Genomic DNA, 23,903 nt, shown 5'->3' on the forward strand with positions numbered 1-23,903 from the left:
TCTTTGAACTAGAACAATCTATGGAGTGGATTCTCTCGTTACATAAAGTTCACATAAAGTGTAACACAAAGTTGTGCAGGCAAAGCACCGACACGCCGCCACTTTGGAACGAGAAATTATACATTCTGCCACTGCCAAAAGATGGTTTCACTTAAATGCCACTCCGTAGATTGGATTCGTTAAAAAGCCACTCCCAACCGATGCCAAACCGCTACATTGCCATATTCGCCATTTTACAGGATTTTACCATTTTTCCGTACTTGGCTTGACCAAAATAGTTAGCGGCGGGCATGGCGGCGGTGGAGAGGGAAGAAACGGAAGCAATGGTAGTGGGTAAGCGGGGTAGAGAGGGGGAATGGAGGAGGAGGAGGTTGAGCTGGCGGCGGGGAGGAGGATAAGAGGCTGGTAGGGGTGGAGCTGTCAGAGCGCCATGACGAGGGTGAGTAGCGCGAAGGAGGTGACAAAGGACTTGACATCAAAGCAAGTGACATCGCCATCGAGCAATGCCAGTCCACCGCCGCCCCCGTCCTTGCTCCTCCTACCGGCGGGCTTCATCGATTGATCTATCAGCAAGCCGGAGTACAGTGGATCAACGCCGGTATCCTCCATCCTCCTCCACGTGGTTGTCGCTGACAGCCTATTGGGTGGTGAGCAACCTGAGCCCCTCCCCCCTTCCCCCGCCGCAGCGGCCGATGCCGCCCCCACCAATGCCACGCCACACCCGTCGAAGCCGAGCTCAGGTTATTTTGGTCAAATCAAACGTAGAAAATAGTAAAAAACGTGAAAAATGGTGAATATGAGGAAACCCTCTTTTTACGATGGCAGAGGATGTCCAATTTCTCCTTTGGAACCGACCTTGTGGCTCGAACCCGACCCGACCCGCACCTAAGAAATACCGACCGAGCCAACCCCAACCCATTCGGGCATTGGCTTCTCCCACCTCCATGAAACCCTAGCTCGTCGCCATGGACAACCACGAGCTCGCCTCCACCTCCTCCCCCAAGCGCAAGCCCGGCCGCCGCCCTGGCCGGAAGCCGAAGCCGCCGCCCGCCCCCTCACCCGCCGCCGCCCCCGCCCCCGCCGCCGAAAACGGGACCCACGACCCCGCCTCTGGCCAGAAGCGCAAGCGCGGCCGCAAGCCGAAGCCTCCGGCCGCCGCCGCCGCCGCCGCTTCCTCCGACGGGCACCACCACCCCTCCTCTCCCCTCGCCGCGGCGGTCTCCGCCTCCGACTCGCCCGATCCCGCTTCCTCCCCCGCCCCTCGTGGCCGCGGCCGCAAGTCTCGGCGGGGCCGTCCCGAGCCCCCCTCCGATGCCGGCGCCGCACCCCACGCGCCCCCGTCCCCGCCGCGGCGCGGCGCGAAGAAGGGGGCGGCGGCCAACGCCAAGAAGGCCGCGGCGGAGGTCCCCGTGGTGGAGCCGTTGCGGTGGGAGCAGGTGGCGAAGGTGATGCCGTCGATGGACGCCGTGGTGAAGGTGTTCTGCGTGCACACGGAGCCCAACTTCTCGCTGCCGTGGCAGCGCAAGCGGCAATATAGCTCCAGCAGCAGCGGGTTCATCATTGGTGGGCGCAGGGTGCTTACCAACGCTCACTCCGTCGAGCACTACACCCAGGTCAAGCTTAAGAAGAGGGGATCGGATACCAAATACCTTGCCACCGTTCTCGCTATTGGCACCGAGTGTGACATTGGTATGTATAGCCCACACTCGTGCGACTTTACTAGGACTATGGACTAGTTTTTGGCAATCGGAATCCTTGCAATGTTTGGTAAAATGGCAATGTCCTGTGAAACAGATTGAAAACTGCAGATGTGCACTGCTCAAAAAATAGCTAGAAACACTTGCTATTTACTATTGCAGATTTTGTATGTTCGGTTGTTTTACAAATCTTCACGTTGGCATACCAGAAATCCAGAATACGTCAGGTTTAGCATTGTAATCTTTTTATTTATGTTCACTCTAATCACAAAGGTTTGAGTTCGATGATACCATTTCAACAGATTTGGTCATCACACGGAGTAGTGTGATAATAGGTGGCAATCTAGATTGGACAGAGTGCGTATCAAGCTTGTGTAGAATGCCTTGTGATATTTTTAACAGGATAGGGAATGATAAGGAGTAGCTAAAGTAATGCCACATAACTTTAGGGATAGCAACTAAATCTCATGTGCCCTTTCTTGTTTATTTAAAGCTTTACGGTTGCTTCGTTGCACATAAATGCACAGTTGTGAAATTGTTATAGTACTTGTGCAAAAGAAATCCAAAAGCTAGTGCTAATTTGAGCGCTTGATGGTGATTACAAGTGAACAATATTCTATTATTCTTGGTCTAATGTTATCAGGAACCTGCCTATGTGGGTTATTATTTTGGAGGTACTGCGTCGATCGTTTGGAAGTTGCCCTGACCTAAAAAAATTCAAGGGCAGGAGTCAAATTGTATTATTCAAGCAATTTATTATTAAATTGCAAAGATTTGCCTGTCAATTTATTGTTTAATAATTCAAGAAGTTAGCTTTCTTATGTTATTTGATAATTAATATAACCTTTCCATTTCAGCAATGTTAACTGTAGAGGATGATGAATTCTGGAAAGGGGTTTCACCCCTAGAGTTTGGATCTTTGCCTGCACTTCAAGATGCTGTGACTGTTGTTGGTTACCCAATTGGAGGAGACACGATCTCAGTCACAAGTGGTGTTGTATCTAGAATAGAGATACTTTCATATGTTCATGGTTCAACGGAGCTTCTAGGATTGCAGGTTTTTCTCTTAAGATCTTTGCATGCTTTTGATTGTCTATATTTTGCATATTGTAGACATAGTTTTTACTTCTCTTTGGAATTATTTCTAATAATCTCTTAACCTGGGAGCATACTTAAGTTTTCACTGTTTCATGGAACAGATAGATGCAGCTATAAATTCAGGAAACTCTGGGGGCCCTGCTTTTAATGATAAGGGCAAGTGTGTGGGCATAGCTTTTCAATCTCTTAAACACGAAGATGTAGAAAACATAGGCTACGTCATACCCACCCCAGTGATTAATCACTTCATTCAAGACTACGAAAAATCTGGGGAGTACACAGGTAAATCTTTATATTCTTAGCGTATGAAATTTAGTTCTTTGGGAGTTAAACTTAAGGGGGCACATGTGATGGCACATGAATGGAAAATGGATGCTCGTTGACAGAAACATGCTTATTTAGATGCATGTGCAGATGTTTTATGTTACTTTTAATGTGAACAAGTTATCCACATGTTACCGTGTAACATAACTTGTATTTAAGGGGAAATTGGCGTATTTGGATGTTTTTATCCGTTCTATCAGCTTCCATGGCATTATTGTTTCAAGACTTAAGCACTTATACTTTGCATAGATGAGGGGGATGATTCTTGACATGTGCGTGCATTTGGAATCTCTATGAACTTTGAAATCACCACTCTTCAACATATGTACACAAAATCTCTTGAGATGTGGTACTTATAATTTGAGCTTTATCACTAGATTAACACTGTCCGTTCATCTAGCTGTGTATTTTGTGCAAGTAAACATATTAGCAATCACAAGAGTTAATTATTGTTCTTGCTCTGGCATTATCAACACCTCAACAGGTATTGTTCTTGAGATCTTACAATTCAGGCTAATCCATCATATTAGAATGTATTTCAATAACCCACCATACCTTCATTGACTGCATGCATAGATTGTGTGTTTTAGTTTGATACAGCTACAATAGTGCAAAACTTCAGTTAAAACTGGTTTGAATAGTTTAGTTATGCATATTTATGGTTGCTTGTCATTGATCTTCTGATGCACATAGGGCGTTTTTTCTTAAAAAAAATGTTTTGTGGTAATCCTTTTTCCATTATTAACTTCACATCTATGATATTCTGATTTTCCATGCTATTTGCTTGTTATTTCCTTTATTCTTTTGCAGGTTTTCCTATACTTGGAATAGAATGGCAGAAAATGGAAAATCCTGATCTCCGAAAGGCAATGGGACTGAAATCTGACCAAAAGGGTGTTCGTGTCAGAAGGGTTGAGCCAACCGCTCCTGAATCTGGATGCCTGCAACCTTCTGATATAATTCTAAGCTTTGATGGCATTGACATTGCCAATGACGGTACAGGTTAGTCAGAGCTTTACACAACTAGCGATTATTTCTACTGCTTTTGTTTTAGAACTTGTTTGCCTTGGCCAGTTATTCTTGTATCTATTTGGGAGCATGCATTCTAGGACACTCTGTTTCATGCAAGAGAGATTCCATTGTCTCAGGTTCAACTTCTAGTCCCCACTCCCAGTGCCATTTCTAGATTATTTGGTTCTGGAAGGATTCGTTCTAAGCGGGGTTATTGAATGGAGATCTCCACTGACCATAAATGACATCATTCAACGTGCACGTATTGTCTAGCACAAAGCATTGGGATTTTTCTTCTTTAAAAGTCTGCTGCATGTCTTAGTTCTTGTCATCTGTTATTACTAGTTCTCCAAATGGTTTGTCTCCAATGTAGCCTACGAAGTATGACTTAAGGAGGAGAGTATTGGCTTACATTTTGTTTATCTTGGTTATCCAGTTCCTTTCAGACATGGGGAGCGTATTGGCTTCAGCTACCTCATTTCGCAGAAGTACACTGGCGAGAAGGCCCATGTCAAAATTCTGCGGAATTCGAAAGTTCTTGAATTTAACATTAAGCTGGCAACTCACAAAAGACTCATTCCAGCTCATATAAAGGGCAGGCCACCATCATATTACATTGTTGCAGGCTTCGTTTTTATGGTTGTTTCTGTTCCATATCTCCGATCTGAGGTATGCTGTCATCTCCCTTGTCCAGCTTTATGTGTGAAATAATAATCAAGATATTACATCCTTGTTCAGTTGTCAATTTTTCATTCTACTACTGTACGATGTTCAGTACAATTTTGTTGCATTTTTGGAAAGCTTGATCTTAATTGTAATTTTCATCTTTAACTTATCTCTTTCTTTTTTAAATTGAAAAAATATATATACCGCGTGCTTAGTCTTGTATATGTATTTTGTTAACAGACTTTCACAAACCTTATATATTATCGTCAACTTATTTTATTGTAGTGATTTAGTATTTCTGTTTGTGCTCTGGTGTGTGTGAAAACATGGATAATTTTTAGTCATGTTCACAAATATCAATGACTATATGTTTCACGCGTCATTTTCACCAACCTTGTAGAAGGAAGCGATATTGCCACCTGAATGACATCTTTCAAATGTCTGTTCTATGTTGGACTACTAGTTGCTTATCTGATTTTGGTTGAAAATGTTGACATGAACCTGTCATTTCTGGACTTTCAACATTTAACACATGTAGCTAGAGTGTACGATCAATAATCTGTGTCACAATATATTGGTCGGTGGCAGACAGTCCATTTTCCCCGGAAGATTCCTTTATTAGCATAGTTTATTTTTGTGGAGCAGTTCTCTGCAATTTACTCATTTTTTTTTCAAGAACCACTCATGTAGGTTCTCATCATCCATGACTGCTAGCACAACACATTTGTTTTTCTTTTCATGTCCAAATTGCTGCAAAAAGTTGTAAGTTCGAACTTTTTGATAATACAGAACTAACTACAATCTTATTTCATCAGTATGGAAAAGACTATGAGTATGATGCCCCTGTCAAGTTGTTGGACAAGCACTTACATGCAATGGCTCAATCACCTGACGAGCAGCTTGTGGTGGTGTCACAGGTCTCAAGTTCTTTCTGTACTAACCTATGTTTTTATGTTATAAATGAGACAGCTAACCTTTCTTGCTTTTATTTAGAGCTTGGTATTTATTATTTCATCATATGACAATTTTTTGAAAAAAAATGATGAATTTTCAGGTTCTTGTAGCAGATATCAACATTGGTTATGAAGAAATTGTCAATATTCAGGTAACAATGATCACTACTGAAAGTATTTTTATGGTTTGAGATTTATTTTCACAAGTTATCATATATACTCCATACCAGAAAAGGGTGTTCTTCAACTGACCGTATCAATTGCACTACACCGGTTCATATTTTGAATGATGCTGATCAGAATTGGTTGTCTCCAACTGCTGTTATATATATTAGCTAACAGCCATAAGCAGTATTCTGTTTGAAATTGGTGGAAATAAATCTCAGGAGGGAACTAACAACATTGGTAGTTAGTTACCAAGTGTAATGGACATTTTATTGTTCTGATTGCTATATTTGACTATCTAAGAGTAGTAGAAGACCAAAATTTTCTGAACAAAATTGCCTTTGATGTGTTAAATTAATTGTGTTTTACTGTTTTTATTCTCTATAGGTTCTTTCTTTCAATGGCAAACCAGTAAAAAATTTAAAGCACTTGGCAACCATGGTGGAAGATTGTAACGAGGAATACTTAAAATTTGATATGGACTATGATCAGGTATCAGATGTGGATTATTAGCGCCCTTTCTCTCTTCCATTGTTCATAGTGAAATTATCATCCTCTTTTGTTCAATGCTACTTCCTGTGAGCACTTTCCAATTGACTGGTATCATCTGGCAGCTGGTTGTTCTTGAGGCAAAAACGGCAAAGGCTGCTACTCAGGATATTCTGACAACGCATTGTATACCTTCCGCAATGTCAGAAGATTTGAGGACTTGATGAAAGCAAGATGCTTGCTGAGATTGTCATGTGATCCTACATGGCACATTTTTGCCTCAACTGATTAACAGTGTCCACTAGACGAGAAGCCTCACTTTGGGATTTTGAGTGTCAAATGAATTCTGGATGCAGATCAGACTGGAGTCTGGTGGCACCAAAGAAAGCCAAGGATAGCAGGTTCACATCACAAGTTGGATTAATTAGGTTGAATGATAGCAATGAGCCCTTGAGATATTGGGGAATATTACAAAAGTTTTGCTCCCATTTGAATATTTGATTAATTGAGGCAATATCAGAAAACTTACCCTGAATGTCGTCCCTGCGTGTTCTCTTCTTACTGCCAAGTTTGATCTGGTCTCCTGTAGACGTATGTAATCTTTTGCAACAAGAGGCTATGCTTTTCTGTGCATTTTACCTGCTTTCAGGAGTACTTGTTAAAGTGCTTTTTGGCGGCCAAAACATATATTTTTAAGTGTCTTTTGTACCAGAATTTGGTTTGTTTTCATGTCCTGACTTTTGTGATCTTGCCAATTCTTTGAACCAAAGTAGTTGTCATGTCAAATTTATACGTAAAAGAGACTGGCTTGCCGCCGAAGGGAAGGTGATTTGGAGTTTGGACGTGTCTTTCTTGCCTGAACTTTTTCCTCACTTGCCGTATCCCTTCCTTTTGAAGCAAAATCGACAATGCCTTTTCGTCTTTCTGACACTGTTTTGGCATGATTCTGGCAGGTCGTTTGTGCGATTCATATCCCTTTCGTTCCAGTAGCATTGATCCAAATTGTACTAGTGTTGACAGGTAGTGAATTGCTTGATCTCTACGTAGTCTTGTGCATGGTCGTATGATTGGTATTGGACACTCCCTTTCGATCTGGCACGATGTGATAGTACCCATGATACACATGAATTATTACTTCCGGAAAGCACATTTCTAGATCTGCTTGAGAGTATTTCTGCCCAATTATACCTTGAGTACTTGCCATGCATTGGATATCCAGGAGCTGATGAACATAGCTCTCAAGTTATTTTGATAGAATGAACCTGCTATTTTTTTATTATTACTACTATGGACACTGAATTATCGCGTACATACTTTTTAAGATACTAAACGGTTCAATTATCGTAATTTTGACGACAATCTTAGAAAACCTTTTAAATCAACTTATCAACATACTACCACTGTTCTAAAAAGTTAAAAGTTATTATATTATGGGATAGAGTTTTAAAATGTATCTACTTTTAATTTTGGACTGTTTAGACACATAGTTAAAATTTATTATATTATGGGATGGAACAGTAGTAATAAAATTCAGTCGGTTATCTTCTCACAAACTACTCGTTTCATCCATCGGCACTTTCATTTGGTTCTGGTGTATTTCATTAATTTGCAGGTGCTATCTCTGTTTGATTTTTACACGTTCATTTTTGTAAGATGCATATGAATTCTGCTATTCTGCATGTACGTGGCACGGGCGCGCACATTTTTAGTACTGTGCGAGTGCAGCGCCTGCCATCTCACAATTTACTCGGGACATCTCCTGCAGGTCGGGTGAGCAGCGCTGACGCGCAGCGACCCCACGACCCATCTCATGCCATGGAAGCATAGGTAGTTATGACTGGTTCAAATAACACGGACGATCAAAGTTAGACACGGGTACTCATGACTGGTTCAAATAACACGGACGATTAAAATTAGACACGGAAACTTATGATTACGTTTAAAATGTGATAGAGGGAGTAGGGAATCAAGATATTATGAATAAAAAAAAGAATGAAGTTAGTGCCAACAGATTAGATTTGTTATGGTGGAACTAGCCCACTCGGATTAAATCCTATACTTGATATGAGTCAGTGAGTGCTCATATTTACAACAAATTATTCTTTCAGTGGTATATGATGTACCGGCGATGGCGAGTGTTCCGAGGACGTATGGGACGACACATGCGTGTGTGCTTATAGATGTAAGTGTACGCGTGTTTTTTGCGTATACTTTTGGACCATATTTCTTTGAGAAAAGAATAATTACATTGAAATTGGGTTGGTTTTGTATTAATACGCGTGGAATGGGTGAAAAATAAATTTTGCGGGTGCAGTCGTAAACACGAACGACAAGCAGTTAGCCGCCACCGCCAAGGCGCGAACCTCGCGCCTCGATCGGCGCCACCACCTGTTAGACGTTCATCGCCGCGCGCCGCACGGTGTCGATCTGGGAGCGACTGCGACTGTGTGCGCATGTGTGTGCGCCTCGCTCACGGGCATCACGAGCAATAGCAAAAGCTTCTCTGGCTGCATCACCTGCAGTCGGATGCACGCATGCACGCCGCTGCCGTACGTGACACCGGCTGCTGCAGTGCGGAGTTAATAAGGCGCTGGCCCATGCCATACCGCATATACGTGTAACAGGAGGGGGGGGGGGGGGGGGGGGGGGGGGGAGAGGGGGGGGGGGGGGGTTTGAGATACAGTAGTGCTAAATGATATATGGACCCGAGGGGCTGTAGGGCCCACATGTAAGTGAGCAGCACTGCAACTGCACATGTAACACTGTAGACGACCTGCATCCGTGCCAAATACTCTCTCCGATTTCACAATATAATGTTATTTAACTTTTTCCAGTACGTTTTACCATTCTCTTGTTAAATAAAATGTAATTATCATTTTTTATTTGATTTATCGTCAAATGTTTTAAAGCATGACTTAATTTTTTTTATATTTGCACAAAAATTGAATGGTCGAATATAAATTTCGGGTATTCCGAGGAATACCTAGGAATCCATGTGTTCGCCAGAATCCTCATATTTGATTCTAATCCCTTTAGGGGAGATATCCTCTCGTGTACCCTTTTTCTCCAAAATTCAATGTAAATAATCATGAAAAATTCTGGAAAGAAAATTAATAGTGTAGAGAACGGTGGCATCTGTCATTCCACTTAAAACCAAGTTCACATTTGATCTACACATTGGAAAAAAAAGACAAATCCAGGTGTGAACAACACCACTACTATTTATACGCTAAATTTATCTTTTCTATATCTCAATGTGTGAGTTGAGTTTGGATATAAGATTTTGTGTAGTTATATATATGTAGTATGAGTGCTGTCACTTTTTTTTAAAAAAAAATGTTGGATGATTTTTAAACAAACGATTAATAGTTTCCCTACAATTCTAACCTATTTTTCATAGGTGGCTTTTGAAATGCTATCAGCATAGGGTGTGTGCAGTAGTAGGTGTTAGGCATTTTTCTCAAGCACGAAAAATGAAATGACTCATTACCACATAATCAATTACTTAAAAATATAGATTAATATGTTTTTCAAAACAACATTTCTATATATTTTTTTTTGGAAAGAATCATACCGTTTAATGGTTTGGAAAGTGTACATGTGGAAAAAAGATAGTAAAAGTTGGGAAAACACACCCTAAGAAATATTACGATAGAGTTGGCATGATATGGTCTAGCTAGTAAAGTGTCTTTAGTTAACCTTATTTTAGCATGTGTAATCACAGCATATAAAAGACGTTCAAACACACAAGATTTGCATAATCAACCATCATAGCCTCTTTTGTGGATCTCAATGATTAAAGAGCTGTAAATCTGCAAAGAGGAGCACCTGGCCAGAAGATCAAATTAGGATCGACTTTTGGGCCATCAGCCTTGCATGCACGCATGTCCAAAGAAGGAAGACAAAAGAGTGCCTGGAAGAATCAACAAAAATACTGGAGAATCAAAGAGCCCACATGCTGGTTTCATTAATTTGAGGAGTTATTTGTTTGGTAATCCTCTGCAATTTGTTGTGATATATCTACAGTCAATGTATTACAACTTTACAAGGATAATATACTGCTCATCAACTCCTTCAGCTAGGGGCAGATCTAAAATAGAATTACAGGGGAGACTTATCTTCTTCTTTCACAAGCTCTCCTATCCTTCTTTCCCTCTTCTTCCCCTTTCCTCTTTTCTTCTATCAATGGTGTTCCCCTTCTCTCTCGTTCTATCAATGGTGATCTAGTAGGATAGGGGGGACTCAGGTCCCCCCAGCACCCGTACTAGATCCGCCCATATCTACAGCATGATGCTATTGTGGGTAGAACTATATATATATTTGTTGTTAGCGACTTAAAAGCTAATACTAAAAATAAACTGTGATAAAAAAGATTTAAAAATCAACTCTGAAATTAAGATTTAAAATTCAGATTTTAGTTACAGCTAATAAGCCGCAGAGCAAACGAGGGAATCGACCCTGAATCTTTACAATCTTATAAAACATTCATTTCGCCATCGTATAAGCACACTAACGAAAATAATTTAACTCCATTTTTCTTGGATGATGGGCGAGTTTAGCGTCAAGAATCTGCTTTATTGAAAACGAAGAGATGCTAATCAGTAGTCATGGTGCGTATATACTTTTCAGCAGCAAACTTCCAAGCAAAAGACGGCAAAAAAAGAGAGAGAGAGGAGAAAAAGACGTAAAGCACAAATTGTGAAGAAAATCCAGCTTAACTACAGCTTGCGTTTGTTTCTTGCAACATCTTACTACTTGTGTGCTTGCTAAGCAAGCCACTACGCCATAGGATGGAGATCGAAAAGAGAAGACACTGACCTACTGACTACTTGCACTCAGATCGTCGGCGTCTGAATTCTTCTGTTCACTTCAGAATTGGCATGCAATCTGTCATTTTGTAATTTTGCACCAAATTGAGCTAATCCTTGGCAGAACAGCTATGATGTCAACCCTTCTTGCCTTAATCTACACTCTCATTATATTTAAATCGAATAAATTATAATGGTCCATGTGGTCTATATATTTTCAGTTTTAAAATATACTTCATCGTCGTAAAATACTTCTTTGTTTTCTCGGGATAGGTGAGGTGTAAGTCCGAAGTTCCAAATATAATAGAGACAAGGGATAGTATGGGTAATATGAATAGTTTATAGTAACAAAAGTCATCTTTCAAAAGGACTAGGTTGCTATATTCAAGTCAAATTCTAAACTCTAAAAATTAGTATATCTAGAGATGGAAGGAGTATTTCTAAAGACTGAATACTATAGCATCATATAATGGCTGAAAGCACTAGACAACCAGAAACCAACTTATCAACTACAGGATCATCAGACACCATCAGGGTATCAACAAATGCACAATCAACAACAAACAGTTCTTGCAATTCTACTAGCAGCCTACCAGCATAACTAGTGGAGCAGTAGACCCCATTTTCAGAAGATGAACAGTAGATGATCCAGATCCCCCCATAGCGAGAAAGAACACGGCGTCAGGACGCCAAAGATAAAGATGGATGGATGGCCTCTCTAGCTAATCAGTATAGACAGTAGTGAGAACAGTTCAGAGAGGAAGCATGTGACACTTCCCTCTGTCTCTCTCTCTCTCTCTAGCCTCCAACCATCGCTTCACCAAGAAGCCATCACCTCCTCCTCTCTATCAAGTTCTCTCCCCTCTCTTGCTGTCTCTGCTTGCTGCTGCTGCTGCTTCGTTTTCTTGCTGCTGCTCGATTAGGCCGGCGGCCATGGCGTCCAGCGCGTCGCGGTTCATCAAGTGCGTCACGGTCGGGGACGGCGCCGTCGGCAAGACCTGCATGCTCATCTGCTACACCAGCAACAAGTTCCCCACTGTAATGCAAAATGCAAACCTTTTTGCTCCATCCTATCTGTTTCTTGTTCATTCCTTTCGGAAAAGATTCGGGGTTTTTCTTGATTTCGTCGAAATTTCGGGATTCTTCATTTGCCTGCTCCAGCTGTAACTTCTTCTAGATTTTCCTTTCTTGTTCTTGATTTCTTGGGGACTCTGGTATAGTGGTATGCTTGTATGGAAACAAGAGGTGGTATCATTGTTGAGTTACAGAAAAACTCTGTTCTTGTGTGTGTTTTCTTCCTGAATCACAGTTAATATTTCAATTCAAATTTGTTGCATGTTTATAACTTCTTTTTGTTTTTGTTTGGCCTTCTGCAGGATTACGTACCCACTGTTTTTGACAATTTCAGTGCAAACGTGGTGGTCGACGGCACCACGGTGAATTTGGGTCTCTGGGATACTGCAGGTAATTTTTGTAATTCCTTTGCAGATGCTTTGTTTGTTCTACATTTCCAGGTAATTTTACTAATCCTTCCAGCTGAAAAAAAATTTCATTCTTGTGATGCTGATAGTGTGGACTTCAAATTGTTTACAGGGCAGGAAGATTACAACAGATTGAGGCCGCTAAGCTACCGTGGCGCCGATGTCTTTGTGCTTGCCTTCTCCCTAGTGAGCCGAGCTAGCTATGAGAATGTCATGAAGAAGGTTCAGAAAAAAAAAATCTCTTGCAATTAATCTGTTACCCATAATGTGGATGCATTCAGAGAGATTCAGTATTTCAGTTAGGTTTACCTTGTGCTTTTTGTCCCCTTGCAGTGGTTACCAGAGCTTCAGCATTATGCACCAGGGGTGCCAATTGTGTTGATTGGGACCAAATTGGGTGAGTTGTGTGACAGTGAAAGCACAATTTCCATTTTATTGCATATCCCCTTGGCTGTGATAATAGAACTGGTGTGCTGTACATCCTCTGTCTAAGCTTGTCACTTGCTGGTAGTGATTTGGATGATTTTGTCTTTTCATTCTTGGAGCATGGAATTGTGTGGTCCCTAAAAATATTGATGGACCTATAATAGTTACTATAACTCACCAAGATTTAGTCCTTGCGATGTTTAAGTAGGAACTATTGCATTTTGTACGTTTTGTCTTGTACCTTGCCAGTAGTATTTCACCGGCTCGGATCAATTTACCTTATCACTGTTGGATTATGATTCCTCAAGGAATTGTTTGGAACTATCTTAATTTTTATTTCACTAAGATTAGTTGCACTACATTATTTTATTTTCTCTGAACAAAAGAAAAGTAAATCGTAGTTAAAAAAAAAGAGGCAAGGTTTATGAATGAGCCAATGAGGTTTCTTTCTCTTTTTTTTTTCACTCAAACAATTTCAAAACCTCCATAATTGATGTTTGGAAATACCAATTCTTGTTTTCTTCAAATGGAAAAAGTCCAACTACCTCCTTAAACTTATGATAGAAGTCCATTTAGCACGTTGAACTTTAAAACCGGACAACCAACCCCCTAAACTTTGCAATGCCGTTTATATAACCTCCTAAGGTGATTTTGAATAGTGGTTTTACGTATTTGGGATCTTAAACAAGCAGCTTTAAATAACTTATATAATACATTTATGTATCATCAATTGTAGTTTGTCAATTTATACTATAGAGTGATGTCATATTATTTTTACAATGGTATAAGTGAGAGCGAACAAGGGATAAAAAGAAATATTTAAGTGAAAATTTTAACATATGCGTATGTCACATGATCAAAGCTCATCCAATTTATATGTCAATTAAATAAAACAACTTTGTAAAACCACCTTAGGGTTCCATATGAATGGTATTGTAAAGTTAGGGGGTTGAATGTCCGATTTCAAACTTCAGGATTCTAGATGGACTTTCAATGAAAGTTTAGGGGTTTATTTGGACTTTTTCTGCTTTAAATTGAAGCTTATTTGTTAGTAACTTACCGAAGCAAGAATTCGGTTTCCGGAACTCAAAGTTCCAAGCTGTTACCTAGATGGGAGACACTATATTCCTTTGCAGTTAATCATCTAACATAGTAACCACTACAAGTAATTAAACAGATGATAATTCTGTAGTACTAAATACTTAAGTAAAATAAATGTTGCACCTGTTTTAAAAGGAAGGTTGCACTTCAGTAATATTGAATGAAATAGGCTAGTGAAATTTACCTAGTAATTATGCTGATCATGTTTTCAAGTTTCTTGCATTTCGCCTTGGATTTTTATTTTTTTTTGAAAACCAAGCCTACAATCTTATCTTGCAACAAATCTCAATCAGTTACTGTTCAATTAAACCACAACTTTTGTCGACCATACAGATCTTCGTGAAGATAAACACTACTTACTTGACCATCCTAGCTTGGTGCCTGTGACTACAGCACAGGTATTATTCTCCAGTACCTATGCACTCTGCATACCTGAGGACTGAAAATTTCACAGTAAATCTCTGCAAAATTTTGAGATATCACTGCATTCCAGCATCTTACATTTCTGTGTTCTCCTGCAATGCTTATCTTGCAGGGAGAGGAACTCCGCAAGCACATTGGCGCAACGTGTTACATCGAATGCAGCTCAAAGACACAGCAGGTTAATTTCTCATGTTGCCTCTCTATGCTCCTGAAGGTGCCTACATTTCAATCCTGAAGATATAGCTTGGGTAATCCCTTAACAAATATCAATAATATGTAGAATGTAAAAGCTGTGTTTGATGCTGCCATCAAGGTAGTAATCAAGCCTCCAACAAAGCAGAGGGACAGGAAGAAGAAGAAAACACGGCGGGGATGTTCTTTCTTGTGAGTGAATATGCTGCAAAATTTTAGCTTTCTCACGTCAATGTCTGTGAATTTGTAGTCATGTAGACTGTTATTTTTCTGCTTAATTCTTGGAGAGTTTTTATTTAAGATGCTAAGTCCTTTTTCTTTGGCATTGCAGCTGCAAGGGTGTCATGTCCAGAAGAAGGCTAGTATGCTTCAAGTGAACAAGAGGGGTTCTTTGATGAGCAGAGCAGAGGTCTATGAGACAAAATGATGTCTTGTGTTTGATAATTGCTTTATCTCAAAAGTTCCAGTTTGATAGTTGCATTTCCAACCTATATATATCCTGTTTGGCAATTAACTACTACATCCGTCCCAAAATATAACAACTTTTGGCTATAAATCTGGACGCACAGTTATCCAGATTCATAGCTAAAAATGCTTATATTTTGGGACGGAGGGAGTACTAGTAGTAGATTACTATCCTGTCCATGTAATGTATTAGGAAGGTTAATAGCACTCCCTACATCTCAGAATGGAAGATGTTTTGGTTTTATTCCAAGTTTGATAAAATTTATATAAAATGTAGTAACATTTTATAACGTCAAATTAGTTCCATTAAAATGCAGTAACATTTTATAACGTCAAATTAATTCCATTAAATCCATCATTCAATACATTTTTATAATATTTTTTTTGGTAAAATGTTGTTATGTCTTTTATAAAATTGATCGAATTAAAAGAAGTTTAACTTAGAATAAAAAACCAAAATATCTTACATTATATGAAACAGAAGGAGTACAACCTAATAAACTGTCACCTTAATTTCATCCCAACAAAATGGCCTCATAAAGCTAAAATTTATTCACCTGGTTATTTCAGTCCCCTCCACTGCAACATTGTGACACATTTTCTAAAAAAAAAACCTTCAGAAGATTGCAACTTGGTGAATCAACTGCATATCAACAGCTACTCCCTCCGTCCCATTTTAAGTGCACCCATAAGTTTCTATGTTCAATTTTAATTGCCCGTCTTATTTATCTTTTTTTAAAAAAAATAAAAAACATAAATTATGTATAAATTATTATTCATATTTTATCATCTAATAACAATAAAAAAACTAATCATAAAAATACTATCTCACCGTGCATCCGATGGCGGCGAGAGCTCGGCGAGCCGCCGGAGCAGCACGTCGTTCCACATGTCGATGGGCCCCGGCAAGCATAGGTGCAGGCAGTCGTTGGCATTCCTCCCCCTCCACCTGCGGTGGTGCTCGCCGGGGTGCCCGTCGGCACGCGCCATCATCGCCGGCGTCACGTCCACCACGCCGAACCTCCTCCTCGTCCTCATCGTCGTCGTCGCCTTCTCCCTCGCCTTCCTCACCTCCTCGATCTGCGCCGCCCTCAGCTCCCAGGCAATGGCGACCGAGCTCACCTCCTCCTCCTCCAATGGCCGCGTCCTGTTGCAGTAGCCGCCGCTGAACCACGAGCCGTGCTCGAAGTGGTCCGGCGTGTAGGTGCGCACGAGCGCGACGAGCTCGCGCTTGCAGTCCGCGCACCCGGCGATGGCGTCGAGCGCCGCGCCGACGACGCGGCCGACGGCGTACGCCATGGGGAAGTGGGCGAGGCCGGGCTCGCCGCAGTCGACGCAGCCGACGCGGCGGCCGCCCTCCCAGAGGTAGTTGGCGCGGAAGAACCAGTTGCCGTTGGAGATCACCGCGTAGTCGAGCTCCGGCAGGCGGCGCGTCCAGTCGGCGTTGATCCGGTCGAGGTGGACGTCGAACGGCCCCGTCCGCCTGCCGGCGACGACCGGGACGGCGTGGACGAGGAACTCCGTCCACACCGCCATGAGCATGAAGTCGTGCTCGGGGAAGCGCCACCTCCGGAACGCGTCCACGAACGCGCCGGCGTGCATGTCGGTGGGCGTCTCCGCCTGGGACAGCAGGCAGAGCAGCGACTCCATGTGGTTGCGCGCCAGCGAGTCGCCGATGAAGGCGAGCCGCTTGCCGCGCACGGCGGCGAGAAACGTCGCCGGCGAGAACCGCGGGAGCTCGCACCCGTCGGGCCGCCACCGCCAGTAGAGGTAGCCGGGATCCTTGCCGAACTTCTGGCAGTTGACGTAGTCGGCCACCGTCGAGCACGTCACGTTCGTGTAGCTCGGCCCCCTCGGCTCCCTCACCCATCTCCCCCTCGACACGTCGCACTCCGCCATTGCTCTCGCCGCGCCCGCGCCGCCACCTTGTCCTGCAGATGTCGGCGTCGTGCCCCGAACGAGCACCGTCACGGCGGAGGGCATGCCGCCGCCGACGGCGAGGAACACCAGCGCCGGCAGCGCGACGAGGCAGGTCGCGATCAGGGAAGCTTTCCACCGCGCCGCCCATGGCTTCTCCTTCCTGTCCACCTCGGAGTCGCCAGGTGCTCGACGGAGAGCCTCCTGCGTGCGCTGCCGCGACATTGGCTTGCTTCTGCCTCCGATGCATCTCTCCCATTTCCCCATGATTCCCATTGCTGAGGAGATTTCTGCCTTGATTCACAGACCCATATATTTCTTGATTTGAAGGATAAACATGTTATGGATGACATCTACTCTTATGTTAAGTAGAATAAATATTTGTCAAATATCTTATTTCACCATAAGATAAGAGTTCAGCCTTATCAATTGATTCATTTTTTTGAGGCAATCACTTCACTTGAAGGATAAACATGATATAGATTTCAATCTTATGTATGATGAAGATCATAAGGAGATTGCCTCACTTTATGGAGGTGAGGAGTTCAACCTTATCCCTTTATCCTTCAATCTCCTTACCCAAATATGTGAATTAACTGTTGATTTATCTCTTAATTAATTGTGGAGATTGTCTGGAGATGGATTTTCATCCCTCAAGTAAATGTCTTCTCCAGTGCCGGGGGCCCACACCTAATAGCAGATAACTAGCCAATATGCATAGTCGCAGGCTCGCAGCAGGAGGGCCAGCTCTGGACGCAGCTTTGTGGTGGAAGTGGAAATGCCGCGACGGAGACAGAGAGTCAGAGACAGGAGATCAGATCAGATCGATCTAGCTGCCAGGCGCCACCATCCTCAATTCCTCACGCTAGCCGCTAGGCGCCATCCACAATTCCTCCTCCGCTCACCCTCAATTCATCATCCGCCGCCTTGAATCTGATCGTCTCGTCCTCGGCCCTAGAGATGCTCGAAGAAGTATCTTTTCATGAGAAGTAATGGATGTGATGGAGTTCTATTCTTTGTTAAGGTAATCATATTGATTCCAAGGGTACAAATATATTGTTATTTTGGTCGTCTTTATTCCTTGATAATTATCAAATATGTTAAATTAAATATTTCAATGGATTTGTGTTCGCTTTGCAAGTAAAATTAGCGTATATATATATCATAAAATTTTATATATAGTCTAGAGGGCCTATCGTGATGAGTTCACTCTGAGGCCCTCAAAATCATAGGACCGGGGCTGGTCTTCTCATTTCTGAAATGCCACCTAAATAGTCATAAAGTTTTTTTTATAAAAAAATTAACAATACATATTAATAGGAAATATACCACTCTACAAAGTGCAAGTTGAAATTCGAGTTCTATAACTTGTAAAAAAAAACTGAGTTAAATTTGAATTTGTATACTTGTGAAGTAATGTATTTCATGTTAATCTATCTCGTCATTTTTTTTAAAAAAACTCGATAACCATTTAGATATAACTAGGAAGGTAGCCCGCGCGATGCGCGGGCATGTACTATAAATTATGTTTGAAAAAAATATATAAAATGGCAGAATATCAGCCAGATGACACTTGTCATTTCATAAGTATTGTTTATCCATAACTTATCTCATCAGTGTTGCTTAGATAATTTTTCCAATCTATTTGTTAGCTTTTAAAATACATAATATTTAATACATTCCTATAAACAAATATCTATGATCTCTTCATTATCTAGAAAGGAGTTAGATTTAATTTGTTTGGAAACATGTGATGTTTTGTCTTGTTTAATAAAATGTTTAGGGGCTTTCTTTTTTTAGCAAATCCTAAATAACTATTATTGTTAATGAATATATTTTATTTTTTAATGAATATATTTTATTGACGCAATTTGTTATATATTTATATATAAATTTCTAAAGATATATCGTAGATCTCCCTTCCCTAATATATGTGTGATCTATAGTATCTTTCTTTTTTTTAAAAAAAAAAACCTAGTCAATATGAGTCTGAACATTTTAATAATTACAAATGTAACTTCTCAACCAACTATAAACCGCAAACATTGTGTGGCTTATATATATACAATAATGTGCAGAGGAACTCATAATGTCATGAAAGCCAATAATATCTAAGCACTTAAAAATAGGAACATGTATAATTGTTCTAATTTTAGTGAAAAGTAGGAACCAATGTTCATATTGATATTTTCTATATCTTGTTTTATTTTGATACTACTCTTATTTTAAGTTTAAAATATAGGCGTTATGGATCTTTAAATTGTTGGTTTAATTATAAATAGAGCAATTTAGATTAGAATCAGATGTGTGGTTCAAAAGATATGTATGTTTTAATATTATTGATTATTTCTCTTTTTATTGGTTATAAAAATATCAAGGAGGGTATAGGGGAAAGTGCGAGCCGAGGGTAGTGTTGTGTTTGTGCATATGTGAGGAGGGGGTGAAGTTTGGGGGGTGGGGGCGGGGTTTATTTCCTAGTTTTTATAAATGATTTAAATGAAAACCAATGATTTATTGTTTTGTTCCTAAAATTTCGAATAATATTTTTTTAATTATTAAAATGTAACACCTAACGGCTTAAGATTTTTTTTAAAAAAATAGATCTAATGGTTTAAAATAATGGATATACATATTTAATTCATAACCAGTGGTCAAATGTGTTTTTCTATAATTTCTAAGATTTTATTTTTAAATTTAAGACGTAACACGTGACATGTAAGTGCTCTATTGAGAATGTACGATGATTTAAGGTGATATAGTTTGTTTGATTTTTTTTATTTGGTTGACACGCATAGGTGTCTACAAATGACATATTATTTATAGTGAAATATGGGTAATATGGATCTTGAATTATTTAGAAGATGTTTTAAAGAACATTGATTGGATATTTATCATATATAGATCTTAATTATACTAAATAAATATATTTTACTTTTATATTGTTGAACTTAAAAACCAGATATAACTTAAGAATTATAATCATTTAGCTTTCTAATTATTTTTTGTTTTTATATTAAGTTGCTAATTAGTTAAAAATTAGAAGAATGAATAATTGAATGAGAGAGGAGAGGAGGAGGAGAGAGTACGTATGTAGTTAATTAGTTACTGTTGCCTTACTGTATCATAATTGATCCACCGATTTGAATAAAAAATTAGACTTGATATTGAAGAAAATTTTTAGGGTTTCCTTCAATTTTGGGGAGGACTCATGAAAATGATACGTGCATGTGAAAAATTGAAAAAGCCTAACATGTAATAATTCTTTACCACCAAAATATAGCTAACTAATATGAGTCTTAAACCGTTGATTTGATTGAAAAACAGTAGTTCAAGTGTATAATAAACTGAATGTGTAGTTCAAGTGTATCACTGTGATCACTCCTATAATTTAGGTAGCATGCATGGTGCACAGCGAGCTCCTGTAGGCTCCATACCTCTATCTAACTTATTGTAACAAATCATGCTTTGTATCTTAACAACCTTGGAGAAAAAAGGGGAGATGGAGAGGAGTAGATGCGTACCTAGCTATCTATGCCTTGCATGCGGGGAGGAGGTACGCGGCGTTCGGAGATGAGAGGATACGGATTAGCTTAAATTTAATGGCTCAAAATAATGGGTCCACCTATTTTAAATGAAAATCAATGGTTGAAATTTTCTCTATTTAATATAATGCCACGTGGCGGTTTAGGAGGGTTTTGAGGAAGCCACATGGCGGTTTGAGAGTGTTTTTAGGAAGTTTCATGGACTTTTAGTATATAATAGATAGATAGATAGATAGATAATAGATAGATAGATAGATGGGAAACGAGTAGATATTTTCTCGAGTGATAGAAAACATTTGTCCCTTATGGAGGTGATGTTGTGGGTGGTTGGTTCATCTCCAATAGAAAGCGCGGGTAATTAACTTACACTCAACAGTACTACATCACGACCACTCAATTTCCGCTACTTATTTTTGCATCAATTGTTGCTAAATTTGTCACCAAATCACCGCCGACATCACCGGAGATTCGTCGCCGGCGGCGAGGCGGTCTCGGCGATCTTGTGGAGGAGCACGTCGTTCCACATGTCGATGGGCCCCGGGATGCACCAGTGCAGGCAGTCGTTGGCGCCGCCGCCGGCCGACCTCTTGTCGTAGTGCCGCCCCGGGTGGCCGTCGGCGCGCAGCATCATCGCCTTCGTCACGTCGAGCACCTCGAACCTCGTCGTCGTCGCCGGCGTCGTCTTCCTCGCCGACGTCACCTCCTCGATCTGGGCTCTCCTCACATCCCACCCGATGGACTGGTCCCAGCTCGGCGCCTCGTCTTCCTCCAGTGGCCGCGTCCGGTTGCAGTAGCCGCCGTCGAACCACGAGCCGTGCTCGAAGTGGCTCGGCGTGTAGGTCCGCACGAACGCGACGAGGCCGCGCTTGCAGTCGCCGTCGCCGCACCGGGCGGTGGCCTCGAGCGCCGCCCTGACGACGCGGCGGACGGCGTGCGCGACGCCGAAGTCGGCGAGCTCGCCGGCGTCGGCGTCGCCGCTGCAGCCGCTGCAAGTGACGCGGCGGCCGCCCTCGGAGAAGTAGTTGACGCGGAAGAACCAGTTGCCGGTGGAGAAGACGGCGTAGTCGAGCTCCCGCAGGCGGCGGCTCGCCCAGACGGGGTCCGGCGCGTCGAGGTGCACGTCGAACGACGCCGTCGGCCTCCCGTCGCCGCCGAGCACCTCCTCGGCGCGCGCCAGGAACCGCGTCGTGATCGCCATGAGCGTGAACCCGTGCGCGGGGAAGCGCCACTCCCGGACACCGTCGTCGTCGGCGGACACCTTCGTCGGCGCCTCCGCCTGGGAGAGGAGGCAGAGGAGGGACTCCATGTGGTTGCGCGCCAGCGAGTCGCCGATGAAGGCGAGGCGCTTGCCGCGGACGGCGGCGAGGAAGCGCGCCGGCGAGGAGCGCGGCAGGTGGTCGCAGCCGCCGTCGGGGCGCCACCGCCAGTAGAGGTGGCCGGGATCCTTGCCGTACTTGTGGCAGTTCTTGGAGCCCGGCAGCGTCGGGCACGTCGCGGCCGTGTACGCCGGGCCGCTCGGATCCCGAACCCATCTCCCCACCGACGTGTCGCAGCTGTTGTTGTTTTCCTCGGCTCGTTTTTGCACCGCACCTGAGCAAAGCACAGAACGCACTGAATGACTCATCGACTACTGGAGTGAGCAAACAAATAAGTTCACTTTCGGTCTCTCATCTTTAACGTCGAGTTTAAGTCATATCCTTAAACCGTAAAACATGATACAATATATTTCTTATGGTTTTTTATTTTTCTTTCTTGTACCACGTTATGAGCATTCTCCGTATTATGCCTTGAAGAGGACTCGAACCTCCATGTTCTTTAGCACGAGATTTTCAGTCTCATGTGTCTACCATTTCACCATCAAAGCATCTTAAAAGTGAATCATATTCCATGAATATGATATCTATCTAATGTGATATATGGAATATATGACAAAGGTGGAGTCTTGGAGTATGTCGATCGATCGGTCATATAGGCCTGAGTCAGACATCAAATAGCTTCGATTTGCATTATTCGTAGGACACCTTATATGTATCAAAATCAAAAAGATGTACAATCCAATTTCTCGATTCAATAGAAGCCCAAAGAGATGCATATGATACCCAAATAAGGATAGGATAGATATGTCAAAAGTAGGTCTGATTACACCTATTCCTAATCCTAAATAGAATGTAAGGGCAAAGCCACCTTCAATACTATCTTAGGACTACATTCGCATCGGTTTCTAAAGATGAGTGATGCGTCGTACTTTGGTTTTACGGATTAGGGATGTGATTCAAACTCAACGTGAGGAGGAGGGATCAAAAGTGAACTTATTCTGTGAGATCGATGATTTTATGGCCCAGGACACATACACGGAGGTAAAGAAAGTCTACTTATGGTCCCTCAACGAGTTTCGTACGCGTCCTCAACCGCGATTCCAAGACTGGGTACGAAGTGCCCCTAACTTCTAAAACCCGAACAGCCTACGTCCTTGTATATTTTTGATGGTGGTTTTGTCATGTGCGACATCCTAGTCAGTCAAAAGAAATAAAAAAAAAGATAGTGGGTCCCACGTGTTAGCAAAAGACCGTGCATCCTCTCCCCTTCTCCCGGGTTCCCAGATATATTTAACTATTTGCCATTTTTAGATGTGGCAATTAACTATTTGTCACTGGACCCACATGTCATAGACACATGTGGATCCACATGTTATAGGCACATGTGGATAGGGGTGGTAAATAGTTAATTGCCAAATCTAAAAGTGGCAAATAGTTATTCCCAAGCCGTTGCTGCCAACAAGGCCACCACGCGCCGCTCCATCATTGCCCCTATGATCCACTCTGCCATCGCCGACTACATCCTATCCTCGAGGTCAAGCTGACCCTGTTGTGATGGTGCGAAAGGGGAGGCCCCTCGATCCGCTCGCCCACCTCAGCAAGCTCAAATTGTCACATGTCCCTACTCCGACGCTGAGCTACTTCATCCGAAATCATTCTCAATACTTCTAAGGACTCAATTTGTTTAGGTTTTAAAAGTTAAGACATGTTAATAAAACTCTACCTGAGGGACTTGAAGTTGACTTTTTTTTTTCCTGGCGCGCGCGCCCACAAAAAAAAAAGCCTTAAGGCTTGGCGACAAACAACAACAGATTTTGTTGTTAGAAAAC

General features: G+C 42.0%; 4 protein-coding genes across 4 annotated transcripts; 2 read left to right on the top strand and 2 right to left on the bottom strand.

Annotated features, from left to right (window-relative positions):
- Positions 1-939: 939 nt before the first annotated feature.
- Positions 940-6,940, top strand: LOC127777417 (protease Do-like 9). The gene is made up of 9 exons (XM_052304004.1): positions 940-1,689; positions 2,555-2,754; positions 2,897-3,077; positions 3,930-4,121; positions 4,567-4,799; positions 5,612-5,713; positions 5,851-5,901; positions 6,302-6,406; positions 6,529-6,940. The coding sequence occupies exons 1-9, from the start codon at positions 966-968 to the stop codon at positions 6,625-6,627; spliced, it is 1,887 nt and encodes a 628-aa protein (XP_052159964.1). The 5' UTR covers positions 940-965; the 3' UTR covers positions 6,628-6,940.
- Positions 6,941-11,793: 4,853 nt separating this feature from the next.
- Positions 11,794-15,543, top strand: LOC127777716 (rac-like GTP-binding protein 4). The gene is made up of 8 exons (XM_052304328.1): positions 11,794-12,249; positions 12,588-12,675; positions 12,805-12,914; positions 13,026-13,089; positions 14,553-14,617; positions 14,755-14,820; positions 14,923-15,026; positions 15,166-15,543. The coding sequence occupies exons 1-8, from the start codon at positions 12,145-12,147 to the stop codon at positions 15,209-15,211; spliced, it is 648 nt and encodes a 215-aa protein (XP_052160288.1). The 5' UTR covers positions 11,794-12,144; the 3' UTR covers positions 15,212-15,543.
- Positions 15,544-15,646: 103 nt separating this feature from the next.
- Positions 15,647-17,653, bottom strand: LOC127777714 (xyloglucan O-acetyltransferase 3-like). Its single transcript, XM_052304327.1, has one exon. It carries the CDS (start codon positions 17,490-17,492, stop codon positions 16,128-16,130), a length of 1,365 nt encoding a protein of 454 aa, XP_052160287.1. The 5' UTR covers positions 17,493-17,653; the 3' UTR covers positions 15,647-16,127.
- A 3,367-nt stretch (positions 17,654-21,020) lies between these two features.
- Positions 21,021-22,382, bottom strand: LOC127777547 (xyloglucan O-acetyltransferase 3-like). Its single transcript, XM_052304154.1, has one exon. It carries the CDS (start codon positions 22,380-22,382, stop codon positions 21,216-21,218), a length of 1,167 nt encoding a protein of 388 aa, XP_052160114.1. The 3' UTR covers positions 21,021-21,215.
- Between the last annotated feature and the right edge of the window lie 1,521 nt (positions 22,383-23,903).

This window comes from Oryza glaberrima, chromosome 6 (genome assembly GCF_000147395.1).
Source record: "Oryza glaberrima chromosome 6, OglaRS2, whole genome shotgun sequence".
NCBI classification, from domain to species: Eukaryota; Viridiplantae; Streptophyta; class Magnoliopsida; order Poales; family Poaceae; genus Oryza; species Oryza glaberrima.

Coding starts and splice junctions, on each gene's coding strand:
- LOC127777417 (XM_052304004.1), top strand. CDS start 966: ATGGACAACCACGAGCTCGCCTCCACCTCCTCCCCCAAGCGCAAGCCC. Junction 3,078..3,929: donor AAAATCTGGGGAGTACACAG/GTAAATCTTTAT, acceptor ATTCTTTTGCAG/GTTTTCCTATACTTGGAATA. Junction 5,714..5,850: donor AGCTTGTGGTGGTGTCACAG/GTCTCAAGTTCT, acceptor ATGAATTTTCAG/GTTCTTGTAGCAGATATCAA.
- LOC127777547 (XM_052304154.1), bottom strand. CDS start 22,382: ATGAGTCATTCAGTGCGTTCTGTGCTTTGCTCAGGTGCGGTGCAAAAA.
- LOC127777716 (XM_052304328.1), top strand. CDS start 12,145: ATGGCGTCCAGCGCGTCGCGGTTCATCAAGTGCGTCACGGTCGGGGAC. Junction 14,821..14,922: donor GCAGCTCAAAGACACAGCAG/GTTAATTTCTCA, acceptor AATAATATGTAG/AATGTAAAAGCTGTGTTTGA. Junction 15,027..15,165: donor CGGCGGGGATGTTCTTTCTT/GTGAGTGAATAT, acceptor TTGGCATTGCAG/CTGCAAGGGTGTCATGTCCA.
- LOC127777714 (XM_052304327.1), bottom strand. CDS start 17,492: ATGGGAATCATGGGGAAATGGGAGAGATGCATCGGAGGCAGAAGCAAG.